The 13354-nt window shown below is 40.2% G+C and overlaps 1 protein-coding gene across 1 annotated transcript in view; it reads left to right on the forward strand.

Moving 5' to 3' along the window:
• Nucleotides 1–3059: 3059 nt before the first annotated feature.
• ltk (leukocyte receptor tyrosine kinase) overlaps nucleotides 3060–13354 on the forward strand; it is a gene marked incomplete at both ends in the record, with an annotated part of 32855 nt that continues 22560 nt past the window's right edge. The window contains 4 exons of the mRNA XM_079286277.1: nucleotides 3060–3111; nucleotides 10403–10501; nucleotides 11641–11790; nucleotides 12108–12336. Coding sequence (XP_079142403.1) covers nucleotides 3060–3111; nucleotides 10403–10501; nucleotides 11641–11790; nucleotides 12108–12336 — 530 coding nt within the window. The remainder of the gene's footprint in view (nucleotides 3112–10402; nucleotides 10502–11640; nucleotides 11791–12107; nucleotides 12337–13354) is intronic.

Consider the following 13354-nt stretch of genomic DNA (forward strand, 5'->3'; position numbering starts at 1 on the left):
GTACAGTGGGTTTTCAAAGCTCTTTTGCTGGTAACATCTGCCCTCTGAGGCTGAAAATTGGAAAACATCACTGATGTGCGCCATAAAACCAAAAACAATGTGCTGAAAGATGCTGAAAAGCTTGCAGTTGGAGATCATTTGTCACCAGTTTATAACTCGAAACAATCCTGTCAGGAATCCCTCCTCACTCACTCCTCACTCCCTCACTCCCATCTGGTCTTCCATCGTATTCCAGCCAGGCTCACCTTCCCTCTAATAACTCCACCTGACCTGCTCCGCTCAGCTGCTTCCCATTTCCCTTCATTTCAAGGTTCAATATTTTGGATTTGCTCCTTATTTGTTGTCTCTTTGGGGTTTTGTCTGATTTCTGTCCCGTGGCAGCCACAGTTACAGATCCATTATTATGATGAAAAAATATTGATCATATAGCTGCTTTAAATGTTTGAGCCCAAGATGAAAATCATGAACGGCTGCTCTCTGTCACTTGGTGGCGTATAAGTAACCCCAATGAATTCAGAAGCTGTGTTGTTTTTGGTGTCTGCCTCATGCCCTCTTTGCATTACTTCTATATCAGCTTGTGATTTCCCGTGTCAGAGGAACTCATGAAGCATACAGGTGTGACGCTTTGTGGCTGCATTGCCTTCTGGTCTATTGAGCCATGAAAAACGTGTGGTGGATATCATTTGAAATCTATTTTGTCTTTTCTTTTTCTCCTTGAAAACGTTTTCATTCACGTCATGTGTAACTTTCGAATGGTTGCAACTTCACTGGCAGCAGTTTGTCTTCGTCTTCTCCAAAAATAATTATCATTATTTGGCATAAGTGGAGAAAAGAACTACAGGTACAAACATCATTTGCCCTCTTCTGACACCATTTGCTTGTATTCTCCTCAGAAATCTTGTGATTGATTTGTGAAGTGATTCTGACAGTAAAACATTGATGAGCAGAGATGGCTGCGTGTTTGATCGTTTTGGACAGTTTTCACATTCTTGACATGATGATGTGGAGACACTGCATGCTGAAAGGAAAGCACACAGGTTGTCTTGTAATTCGAACTTGGGTAATCCTTCTTCACAACTTCAGATGTAGCAGCGGGGTAATTTGAGGTGATTCACTGGTCAGATTTGGCTGAGGTGTTGGCAGCCTGTCTTTAGAGCTCTGCTCTGCTCTGGTGAACTTCAGACAGACGTCTCAATCATTGGTTTGCTCTTATGGAGCTCTATGAGTATTATAGCTGACCATGCCCATCCCATTATGACTACAATGTACCCATTTAACTACTTCCGACAGGATACCGCGCCATGTCATAATGCCTAGATCATCTCAAACTGGTTTCTTGAACATGTCAATGAGTTCACTGTACTCGCATGGCTTCCACAGTCACCAGATCTCAATTCATTAGAGCAACTTTGGGATGTTTGTGGAATGGGAGATATGCATTATGTTCAACCCATAAATCTGCAGCAACTGAGTGATGCTGTCATGTCAATATATACAAAAAAAGCACCTTTTCTGAATCAATGCCACCAAAGATTAAGACAATTCTGAAGGCAAAAGGGGGTTGCATTGTGTAACACCCCTGGGTTCACCTCAGCCTTTCAAAAATTTAAAAAGGAGTCTCCCCTTCACAATATCACAGAAGAGGATTTCATAAAGAAAATGTCTTCACAGAAATGTCAGAGTTAATTCAAGACAGCAGCAGGAAGCTGGTGGTTCGTGTGCACACCACAACAGACAGTTGCTCTGCTTGTAACTCAGCATTTTTGTTATTTGTTTGCATGTTAAATTAAGCAGTAGCTTGGTTGGAGCACTTAAGTCTCCTTCACAGCCACCCTCACTTTTACTGTCGCTCTGCAAATCTGCAGTGAGAAGCGATCTGAATGATGAGTGACAAACATGTTTCTCAAACTGTCACTGATTGACAGGTTCACGGATGGACACAGAGGCTCTTCAAGCCGTGAATGATTGATGTTACAAAGGTTTATTTAAAGCAGCATTGTATTAAGAGAAAAACAAGACAAACACTTGGAAAGTTCTATCGGCATTAATTGTAGTACAGCAGTAAAGAGAATATATTCAAATATGATGTTTAGAGCGATGTGGAACAATTACCACTTGTTTTTGCACACTGGTTACTTTTTTAATACTTTACATTTGCCTTTCTACTTTAGAACGACAAGAGACAAAGAGGCAAATTGATATCCTTTGTGAATAGACAATTTTGTCTGAGTTAAAAAAAATTCAGAATGTACACCATGTCAAGATTCAGTACTGAATGTATTTGCTCTTAAAAACAAAATTAAAAAAGGCATGAAAAAGCATCTGAAATTCTGCTTGATGTTGATTCACACATTTGCTTGTAAAACAACAAGAAGGCAGCATTGTACAAACACTGCCGTTTATTACATGATTCAACATAATTAGGAGCTATAGGGCATGGTATAATTAAATATATCTGCATCAACATCTAGATTTAAACATCATAGACATCATGAAACGATATATATATATATATATAATCCTGACTATGCTACTTTTACTTGATTGGGTTAAATTATGTTGATAATACTTCCACTGAAGCAATTCTCTGTGATCTCTGCTTTTTGCTGTAATGGTTAAAACGTGATTTTATCTTTAAGGATGACATAGGCAGCCGGAGCACAGAGAGATAAAACTCTTTTTGGAAGCAGAAACTGATGAAAAAAGTGAGAGAGAAGATGAATGTCTTTAGGACCAGGAATATTGAGAGAGGGGGAGAGAGAGAGAGAGAGAGAGAGAGAGAGAGAGAGAGAGAGAGAGAGAGAGAGAGAGAGAGAGAGAGAGAAACGGGGAGGGGGGGATGGGGTTTTTGTCGTCACTGGGAGCTGCAGCAGCATCACCGACGTGAGTAACGGTGCGCAACTTGGAGAAACAACTACACTGTCCGGAGGAGCGCGCGCGTGTGTGTGTGTGTGCGTTTATTGTGTGCTTCACGAGCCTGTTTGTGAACGTATTCATGAGGACGTAAAGGTGCAATAAACTACACGGGACTCGGACTCTGTGTGGACCTCTGTGGAGCCATGGATAATATTAAAAACTACAATACTTATCTCTACATCTTCATTTTGATAGGTAAGTAGGCTGGCTGCCGTCATTTACTTTTATCTCAATGAACGTTTGTGTTTTTATAAACCCAGACGAAGTTAACCACAATACAACGTTCAGATAGTAAGACCTTTATTAGTAACTTTATTGTTTCTCAATGATTAAATGAATCAATGTTACTACAATGTGCAGGTTTCTATTAAAATGTAGCACAAATAATCAGAATCCTCATAAATCTATGAGCCTTTATTCCATCAGGTTTCCATCCACTACAATGCTTACATTAGGAGTGAGCAAATTTAAACCCGCCGCTGCTCCATAGGACGTCTCTCTCTCTCTCTCTCTCTCTCTCTCTCTCTCTCTCTCTCTCTCTCTCTCTCTCTCTCTCTCTCTCTCTCTCTCTCACCTCCACTGACACACATTGACGCAGCCTCATCTTCATCTCAGTAGGAAAGTCAGTCTTTCCATATCGTGAATTTCTTTCATGATTTCAATCCAATTTTCGACTGAACGTGGGTCGGTTTGTCACCCAAATAAAGTGACTTGCATGTGAATAACATCTGCTGCCCAAGAATATGCTGCATACAGTAATTGTCCAAGCGTTTTGCCAGAATGTTTGTATCTTGGAGCAGCACCAGAAGATATGGTGGTGATTTGCACAACCCTCCCCACAATTTCTCCAGCATGTATGGTTTATTGAGACTAAGTATGTCTACATTTTAGGGGTAATAAAGAAACGAACAAGGTTCTTCCAGCTACATTCACGCCAATACATTGAACAGGAAGTAGTGAACACAGTTTCACACATATTCTCCCATTGCTGACTGGATATTTGATCCTCTAGTTCTTCCTCCCATCTCTCCTTGACATATGTTGTGGTAGTTCCTCTGCCCTTTGTGATTCCCTGGTAAAGTTTTGAAATGACTGATTTGGACTGATTTTTTTGTTTACAATTTCATAGTTTTTTTTATACAGATCACTAGTACAGTGAGTTCATTTAATTGCTTTTTGTGACCAGTTAATGGGGATCTTTTGCTTTATATTTCCCTTTAGTGTTTTACAGAAACAAATAAATAGAGGAAACTATAACCGCCTCTTCAAAAGTTAAGGTAGCAGTGAAGGTTAATGGTCAGATGGTTAATGGTCAGATGTCATTTTGTTAACTTTTTCACCATATAGCTCATAACTTTACTGAAAACACACACACGTATAAAACACTTGTAAAAATATAAATATGTTTTTCACGTTCTTTGAAATCCCCCATCAGTCTTTAGTTTTGAAAAATAGTTTGTATCAAATCCAAATTACATTGTTTACCGAAAGACAGTATTTATTTGTGCTCCTTGCTTAGCAGATCCTACCACGCTTAATGTCATATGAATGAAGACAGTGTTTACGACCAGCAGAGGCATGTCATGTGGGCAAAATAAATTATTATGAGCTCACTTGGATTCATCAGAGCTGTCTTATTCTCATCACTGTGAATTCATCTTGCTGTAAATGTTCCCATGGAGCGCACAAATTCACTTCTTGCATGTCAAGGCCTGTTTTGGATCACCTGGTTATCCATTGCACATGGTCTTGTATCTGCTGGATATGTGGGCCTACTTCATGCCAGAGGCTTTTACCCCAATATAATTGCAGTGAATTCCTTTTCTTATTTCACAGATCTTCAGCAACACCCCATTGCATTTTGTAGAAGCCAGAGGAGGAGTGTGTCTCTTCACTTCTCCACTCTTTGGCTTCAGCAGCCACAGGCTGCACCAGTGAAATGGCTTTTACTGCAGTAAATCCCACTGACGGGAGAAAACGTTAGGTTACTTGTGTAACCCTGGTTCTCTGAGTAGCAGGAGTGAGTGCCTCACATTGGGAACGCCACATGGTGTGACTTCTTTAGAAGCTCCGATCGCATTTTGTCATCCAGAATTGGCTGAAACAGAGTGCATCAGTGTCAAGGGGCAGTTCTTCGGGAGGGGGTGAGCTTTCATCGGGGCTCCACCGGGGACATGTTACGTATTGCTCTCCATTCGCTCACAGTCACAATGTGGGCTTTTCTTTCGGGCATGCATCTCTACCGCAGCCTTGCAAACTGTTGGCTAGTTGGTTTGTGTCAAGCACAGAGCTGGCTGTAAACAGGCAGGAGGCCGTGAGTTGCAAATTGTATTAAATACCCCAATTATGATACATATTCTTAATGCGCTGTATGCTGTCCAAAGAAATGCTCCATTCAGAATAAGGTCTAATTTGGAATATCTGAATGAATGCTGTTTACATGACCCGTATCATATTCAGAATATTGGTGTGCGTAATATAAACGTAATCATTGACTGGTGCCTTTATTTCTTCCAATTAGCCCGGAAGCCTCTGCCAATTTCCCAAAAAATGAGGGTTGGAAATAATGCTTTTGTTCAATACCACCCTGTTTTCTGTTGCTAAAAAAAGCAGACAAATGGCATCCTTAGATTTCAGTTGAAGCTTTTTGACTGACTTCAGCTTTTATTGTTATTGAAGATATTGGCTGACTCAGACTTACATAAATGGATTTGGGGTTACTTCAGTACTCAACTACTAATTCATACTGAAACCAGCAAGGCTTTTAGTTAATGACTGTGGAGGTATATGACTGCAATGAAAATGTGCACTTCGGTAATTACTGAAGATGTTTTTGTTTTGATTGTTGATTGAACATCAGTGACTCTCGAACAGCATTCGGTGATGTGTCTCTGTCTGTGTGTGTGTGTGTGTGTGTCTGTGTGCGTGTGCAGCGTTAAAGAAAACGAATCATCTGTGTTTACTTTTAATAGATGTATGTTAAAAAAAAGACAAGTCTGATCTGTACTTAATCAACAGAGTTTGAATCTCATTAGTGCGAGCAGTCAGAGTCTGCTCATCACTTGAGTGATTCCAGTGTAGACCTTCAGAGTTCACGCTTTGATATATATATATATATATTGTATTTCTTAGACAAACACAAACCCAGCTCCAACATTAGTGTGCTGCTTAAAGTCAGATTAATCCTGTTGGTTGAATTTGGGTAAATGTGTCCTGATATTAAGAGGCACAACTTGGTCTTTTTTCCACACAAAACGTTAAAGGTTGACCCATAAGGAGCTGGGTTAATACTTCGATTGATTAGTCTGAGTCATGGCTGGGAATTAGGCGCTTTGCATCTGTATATGTTTAGCTTTGCCATCCAAAGGCTTTTAGGATGGACTCAATCTTTTGAGACAGTTTTTTTTTCTCTAAACCCCCTTTGTGTTGATTGTTTCCACCTTCTGAGCCAGCAACAGTCGGTAACGCAAAGAGTCAGAGAGAGTGTTTCCTCGTGATGAAGTTGCTGGATCAGATTTTCATGTCTGTTGCTCGAGTGTAGTTAAAGTGCAATCGTCGGTATCCACATTCTGCAAAAAAACAAAAAGAGAGACAACAGATCAAAGCTGTGCTTTAGGGGCCTCACTCTGCTGCTTGAACAACATAGATCAGCAATCAGCTGTGCGTCTCTCATGTTCAAGGGCAGCGCTTAAGCTGTAAATCAGGAGGAGCCGGAACACAGAGAGACTGCCGATTCTGCGGATCGGGAGGAAAAGAAAAAGTAACGGAAAGCATCGAAACCACATTGCTGGCACACAGACAATAGGGTGCAGCTGTGCTGAAACTAAGAATGGCATAATAAACAATGCTATATGCAGCGCACCATTAGAAAATATTGTTGCATCTTCTGACACATAAATGGAGCCAAGTAAACACAACAAATTTAAATTGACTATACTCATTTCACTGCACAGGACAAACACCCACTAGCTGTGGGGACTACAGTGTTATTGTAGGCCTTTGCTGGAGGCTATTAGTGCTGGAATATGCTACCTTCCTGTTGTTTCTCTTGTTTTTGTATTTTTTTGTCATATTTAATCCAATAAGAACTGACTCATTAAAAACAAATAACTTGCAGTATGCATAAACAGTTTGATGATTCAATTAGATCATTTTGAACATGCACATCTTATAAATCTTTATCTACTACTTTAGGCAGTAATACTCATAAAACACCGTGTCATTTTGACCAAAGTAATACAACCATTGTGACAAGCTCTGATGTGGTCTCAGTACCACACTATTTAGATTTGTATCCACATGTGGCGTGTCACCATTAAATGGAGATTCAAACTCAATTAGTTAACTCGCAGCGAGCATGGATTGAGCATGGATTTTGAAAAAAACAACTAACCCATGTGAGCCTTGTTTCCGAACAGGCACAACATTGCATTGCTTTTAAAAGGACATGGAAGCAAGGAGACATACATTTTCAAGTATTTTTCCAGTGAATTTTCTTTCTTCAAGACCCAGCACGATTTAATATGAAAAGCGTTGCCTGTTCTCGATTCCGTCAGACCACTTTATGATATTTTCCAGTGGACTCCTTTCTGGTATTTTCCCGACAAGCACCAGACAAACTGCTGCATGAATCAAAGCTTATTTAATATACTGTGTGAACTTACTGTCAAAGCTACTGTAAGTATTCCATCCTGGAAAATCGACCCTACATACAATAACTGTGTATGAATTGTTATGTCTTTTCTGTGGCCTGTTTAGCTAATGCATATCCTCTGGCTGAGTTTTGGTAAACCTCTGTGTTACTGGTAATTTAATGGCCGGTTTTACGTCACCTCAGTGTCACTGTTGCACCATTTTTCTCCCAAGAAAATCTTGCCCTCTTTCAGTCTTTCAGTTAGAAGCTTAGAAGCCCCAGCGACTTTTCAGATATCTTATTGACAAGATTTGCAAACTTCTGCTCAGGATTTGGCGTAGTGACAGACACAACATAAAGGCCCTATCCCCCTAAATCCCAAAGCCCTGAACCCTCGGGGACTTAACTGACATCAGCTGGTATATGATTCAGTGTGAGAGGCTGCAAGGTCTTCAAATACGAATGGGGCAGTACTTTGCGGCGACATATCGAAGTACCTTGATGACACCAAACATGTACAATTGTGGGTTTTACGATTTTACTCCCTGATTTGAAGATCTTACAGGTTCTTACCTTACGAGACGAGAGGTCTGTGTACGAAAGCCTATGCTTGCATTCCTCTGCTTTCATGTATTTATATGTCCCATCTTAAATCCTTAATGTCAATGTTTATGTGTAAGTTTAATATGGCAGACTGAACACATGTGCCGTCCTCTGTTAACCTTTTGTTTCTTTTCCTGGTAATGTTGTGTTTAACGTCACAACTCTTTGAATTGTCGGTAATTCCCTCAGTCAAAGTCTGCAGAAATGCGGACTTTTGGAAAGTGTGTATGAATGTCTGCAAGAGAGCCCTGAAGCGCTTGGCGATTTGACAGAGGAACAGCCCTAAACCCTCAAGGACTTTGCGGACTGGGCCACAAAGTCCGCGAGTCATATTTGATTATGTTTTTTTCCTTCTTTTAAAAAAAATCTAAACTTGGCCTGGTGAAAAAGGAACGAGTTAGAGGCAATAAATGTAAGTTTGAGTTCTGGGGGGGATTCCCAAAAATAACTGTTTGCTATTTCATGTTAATAATAGAATGTTAATGTTTGTTATTTGGCTGAATTCTCCTCTTTCGAGGCTATTGAAATTTTCCGGTTTCCGTATTCAGAAATCTATCCATAGCTGCTTTTATTCCATCATTACAGATGAATAGCTAGTCCGCCATTCAAATACCAGATCGCCCTCCGTCATTATCATATATCAACTGCCCTCTTAATATCTCAATTTGTCCCGCTTGACCCATGTGGCCTTGCCTTACAGGCTCCAGAGAACAGTAACGTCACTGTTCGGAGGCCATGAAATGGGTTAAGTTGCGATGACCCACTTGGACATGATCATCTCCCTCTCTGTCTACTGGTCATGCGCGTATGTTCAATGTCATGTCACGTGTAAAGTGCCCTCCCTCTCAGTCATCCTCCAGAACAAGACCATGTCTGTGGGTCAGTCTGCAGTGGCCCTATTTCTGGATAAACTGATGACTCTAAACATCCATTGCTCTATTCTCAGCTTGTCATGTTCAGGAGTTATGGGGACTGAAGTTGTTCCCAGCATGCACTGGGCTGAGGCTCACAACCAAGGGTGTAGGTTTGGTTTTAGTCATGGGGACTAAATGGATTTTTCAAATAATTAAAATAAATAATTGAATTTGTTCATTCTATTCCCTGCATTTATTTAAAATGTCACATCAACATTTTAATCAATCTCGCAAAAAATGATTAAATTGGTTCTTGTACTTTCCACAGTAATTCTAACAAAGAATTACAAATGCAATGTACAGTAAACTGCTGATTTATTAATGTACTAACCCATATTTAATCTGCCGGGAAAATTTCCTGAGGTGATTCCACTTGTCTTTAAATCCCTGAACAGTGTCTGATACTTTTCTCAGGCTCCATCCATACAGGCCGGACCAATCAAAGGGTTAGATAATGAGTATTGTTGAAATAAACTAGTTTGTATGTCACCTGACGACTTCTCAGGCCACACATGCTTGAAAGAGAAGCTTGAGTTACTGTCGCACCTTCAAACATTTGGCTAATCGATGCAAGAAGTTGGCGTGAACGTCAGACTAACGATTTTGGAAAGTTACAGAAATTGTTGGACGTCGGTGTGGGTTAGGAGATTTCAGATGTTGTTCAATCGTCTGATCTTGGTTAAAGCATACTGATGCCTTAAAGTCGTCACTGGCAGCGTGGGAGCAATTTGAGGGAATAAAATGACCATGAGGAAGTTGTTGAGGATGGATATCCAATTTACAAAATATCCTGTAGAAAAGTGACTGCCAAGGGTAGGGGTGTAACGGAGCGTAGTTGATTCGTGATCCACACCCCTGTATTTCACCAAAGTTACCCTTTTAGCGCAGCTTGTAAAACAAGAGGTAAAAAAAATGTCCATAAAGAGGATATCGTCTCCTACGTCTGTGATCAGTTGTCTTGAGTTTTCCTGTAATAGTTTGACATACTCACCTTATGTGTCATGTCTGGTTTTATTTCCTGTCGTTGTGTGTTTTTCCCACCTTAGCGATTGTCTGACCCACCCTGAGTGTCTAATAATCACCGTGCTCTACTTTTGTATTAAGTCTGTGTGTTTCCCCTGTTACAATTTTGTATTGTTTTTCACTGTATTTCTTTGTTTGAATTTTTTATTCAGGCATCAAAAATCTTCCGTACTGGAGCCCATCTCCATACATTCACCAATTCGATTGTAATGAGTTAAATGCATTGTTTACCAGTTTGTAATACTGTATATATGTATGACCTGCCCTCATACGCAAAACAAGTACTGTAACCACTGTCTGTCTGTCTCTCCAGTTAGCACTACCTGCCACGCTCTTTTGGAAAGATTTCTTGAGGAGAGCTTCTCAGATCAGCTGTTTCCTCATCCTCTGGACTCAGGGGATGACAGCCAAAGTAAGAGTTATGTACTGATGTGTGACGCACAAACAGAAAACGTATCAGTGTAATGTAATGTAGTCATTCATCTGAGTGAAAGTTGGCTTGAGAAAGGACATTTTGATAATGTTTAGTGCACATACAGGACCTGCAAACTTGAAATCTCCTTAAAGGTCAGGAATGACTGTATTGCCAATTATCCACCTCATTAGGATGTTGAGCTGACGCTGCTCCGTTAGATGGTGAAATTAAAAGAACAAAGCAGCTCGCAAGCAGCATGCTGACAACGGGAAAACACGTTTTAGGTCATTTGTGATTAAAGGAAGCATAATTTCAGTTTATTTGTGACAGAAATAAATTAAAAGTGGCTTTCAATGAAATAACGATTTAATAATGTGCCTCATATTTCTGTCCTTTATCCCCAGAGGGATTCATATGGCTGTTTGCCATATTAGCTGTAGTGGCAGAGTTTCCTCTCAAAACACAGATAGATGCACAATCTATAAACATTTACAAAGACTCTGTCTGTTTGGCTTTTAAGCATATTTTTAAAAGACAATTCGATTTAGAGGAAATTTGGGCCAGGAAGTGATTAGTCCGTGGTGGAGGTCATGATCCAGCTGTGACTCCAGGACACCATCATGTAACATTGTCAAATAGAATTTGAACAACTTAGCTTTTTTAAACCACAGTATCTTCTCTAATAAAAAGCATCTGGTACATCTATCACTACACATGTAACATACTGTGTGTTGTGTTGTCTCGGTGAAGGGCGTCATGTGTTTACTTTTCAAAGATTTCCTACTCTCAGAAAAACATTTGTTTATGTTGAGGTCATTAAATACATTTCTCATGATCCCAAGAAAACAAACTGAAAACATATTCTTTCATATAACAGAAAGGGGAAACACAAATGTTTGTTCTCTTGCTAATTTCTTGTTGTTGTTGTAGTTAGTCAAGACTTAGTCTGTTAAATAATTATGTTTTTAGATGTAATCATTGTTAAATAATCATGTTTTTGTACATCAAATAATTTTACAACAAGCAGTATTGGTCAAAATAATATTTGGAATTTGTCAAAATTAGAAAATAAAGCAAACACGAGGAGTAAACAAACATTAAGTTATAAGCTTCTCTCTTGTCTTTCTATGTTTCAGGTACTTCCTGTGATTTTGAGTCACTGTGCCTGTGGACTTTATCAAATCACAGCGACCAAAGTGACTGGTCAGTGGTGTCGCGACAGCAACCAGAAAGCACTCAGACTGGGATGATGCCAGTGACAGATCACTCGGCAGGAAGCTCTGACGGTAACAGTGCACAAGAGGCACATTTAAGAATACCATTAAATGAGTGCTTCAGGATACTGCGCATGCCTTCTTTCTTCTATGAAACATATTTAGCGGATAGATAATCCAGTGATGGATCTTTGGTCTTAATCAAAGCTCATTTGAATCTGTGACATTTATTTAGATTTTGTGCTTGATGTATCCAATGTCTATTCGGAGATTTGTCCTAATGTTAAAATATTCGTCACTTGATTTATAGGAGTGACAGTATTAGGGGGCTGCTATAAAACTGTCATGCATGAAATACTACTACTGTCTACTCTGTTTTATCACTCTAGGGCACTTCCTTCTCCTAAGCTCCTCCGCTACCGCCGAGGCCTCTGGGAGATGCAAATACCACTTAACCAGCCCGGTCTTGGCAGGAAACGACAGGCACTGCACCTTGCAGGTGGCTCTGTATGAGTCCGGTCCAGCGGTGGGGAACCTCACGCTCCTGATCAAGCCAATCCACTCAGACTCAGCTGTTCTCTCTGTGGATCTCAACCACAGGAGACCTGATGAACGCAGGTCAGCAGACCCACTCGGAGCAAGCTCTCCACACCTCTACAATGCCGTTTGTGCAGAATAGATATTTATTTATTATGCTGCACTGCACGTCCATATAATTAGTGTCAAAAAGAAAAACCCTGCATCTTTACTGATTGAAGTGCTTGTCAAGTTGAGGTCCAGCCTATGAAATGAATACGAGCGGGAGCTTAGATTCACTGCAATGAAAGGTGACACAGGTGTTCCGACAGAGCAAGGTCACAGGAACCTATTTCTTTTACTTAGAGCAAAAGTTAAATGAAGAAAATGTTCCTCAGCTGTCATGTGGGACAACTGCAGAATTGTGACCATGTGGGGACAGCGGTTCCTTGTGTATTGTTTGGGAAATGGGGGACAGGTATTTCCTATTGATCTCATGCTGAAGTACAGCCATCTTTAGAGCAGCTAAAAGCATTCATGTGTCTAGATGCAGACTCTGGAAATGAATTTATATATAATTGGTTAGGACAGAAGAGAAAAGGTTGAGCATGGTTGTGCATTGGCTTTGTTCGTGTCCGTGCAATAATGGACTGAGCAATTCCATTATTCGGTACACAGAGAGTGCTTACCTATAGATGTCATTTCTAGACGCACTCTCCATTTAAAACACAGTTCCCATCTGATGTGACAAAACCTTTACTGTGTTGCTGTGTGTACCGTGGCTGTACTGACTGTACCTTTTCCCTGCTCAACAAAGGCTTAATAGCCCCGGCTGGAAATTACCCTTAGATTATAAGCATTATATTTATTCAAATGTATGTTCCCGACAGTGAAACATCACCCACTCAATTAAATGTACAATTTGTTTTAAGCTGTGACACCAAGGGTCTATTTTTAGAGATGGGCTCAGAGAGATGGAGGGTCATACTATGAGATTAAAAAAAAGAGTAAAATCTTTAGTGGAGCTGTAGAGAAGATTTGGCAAATTTTTCATGGGCGCAACCCACATACTCAGTTCTGCTGCTCAACCCACAAATGCATGCTCCTTAGAAATGTGGCA

This window comes from Melanostigma gelatinosum, assembly GCF_949748355.1.
Source record: "Melanostigma gelatinosum genome assembly, chromosome: 16".
NCBI lineage: Eukaryota > Metazoa > Chordata > Actinopteri > Perciformes > Zoarcidae > Melanostigma > Melanostigma gelatinosum.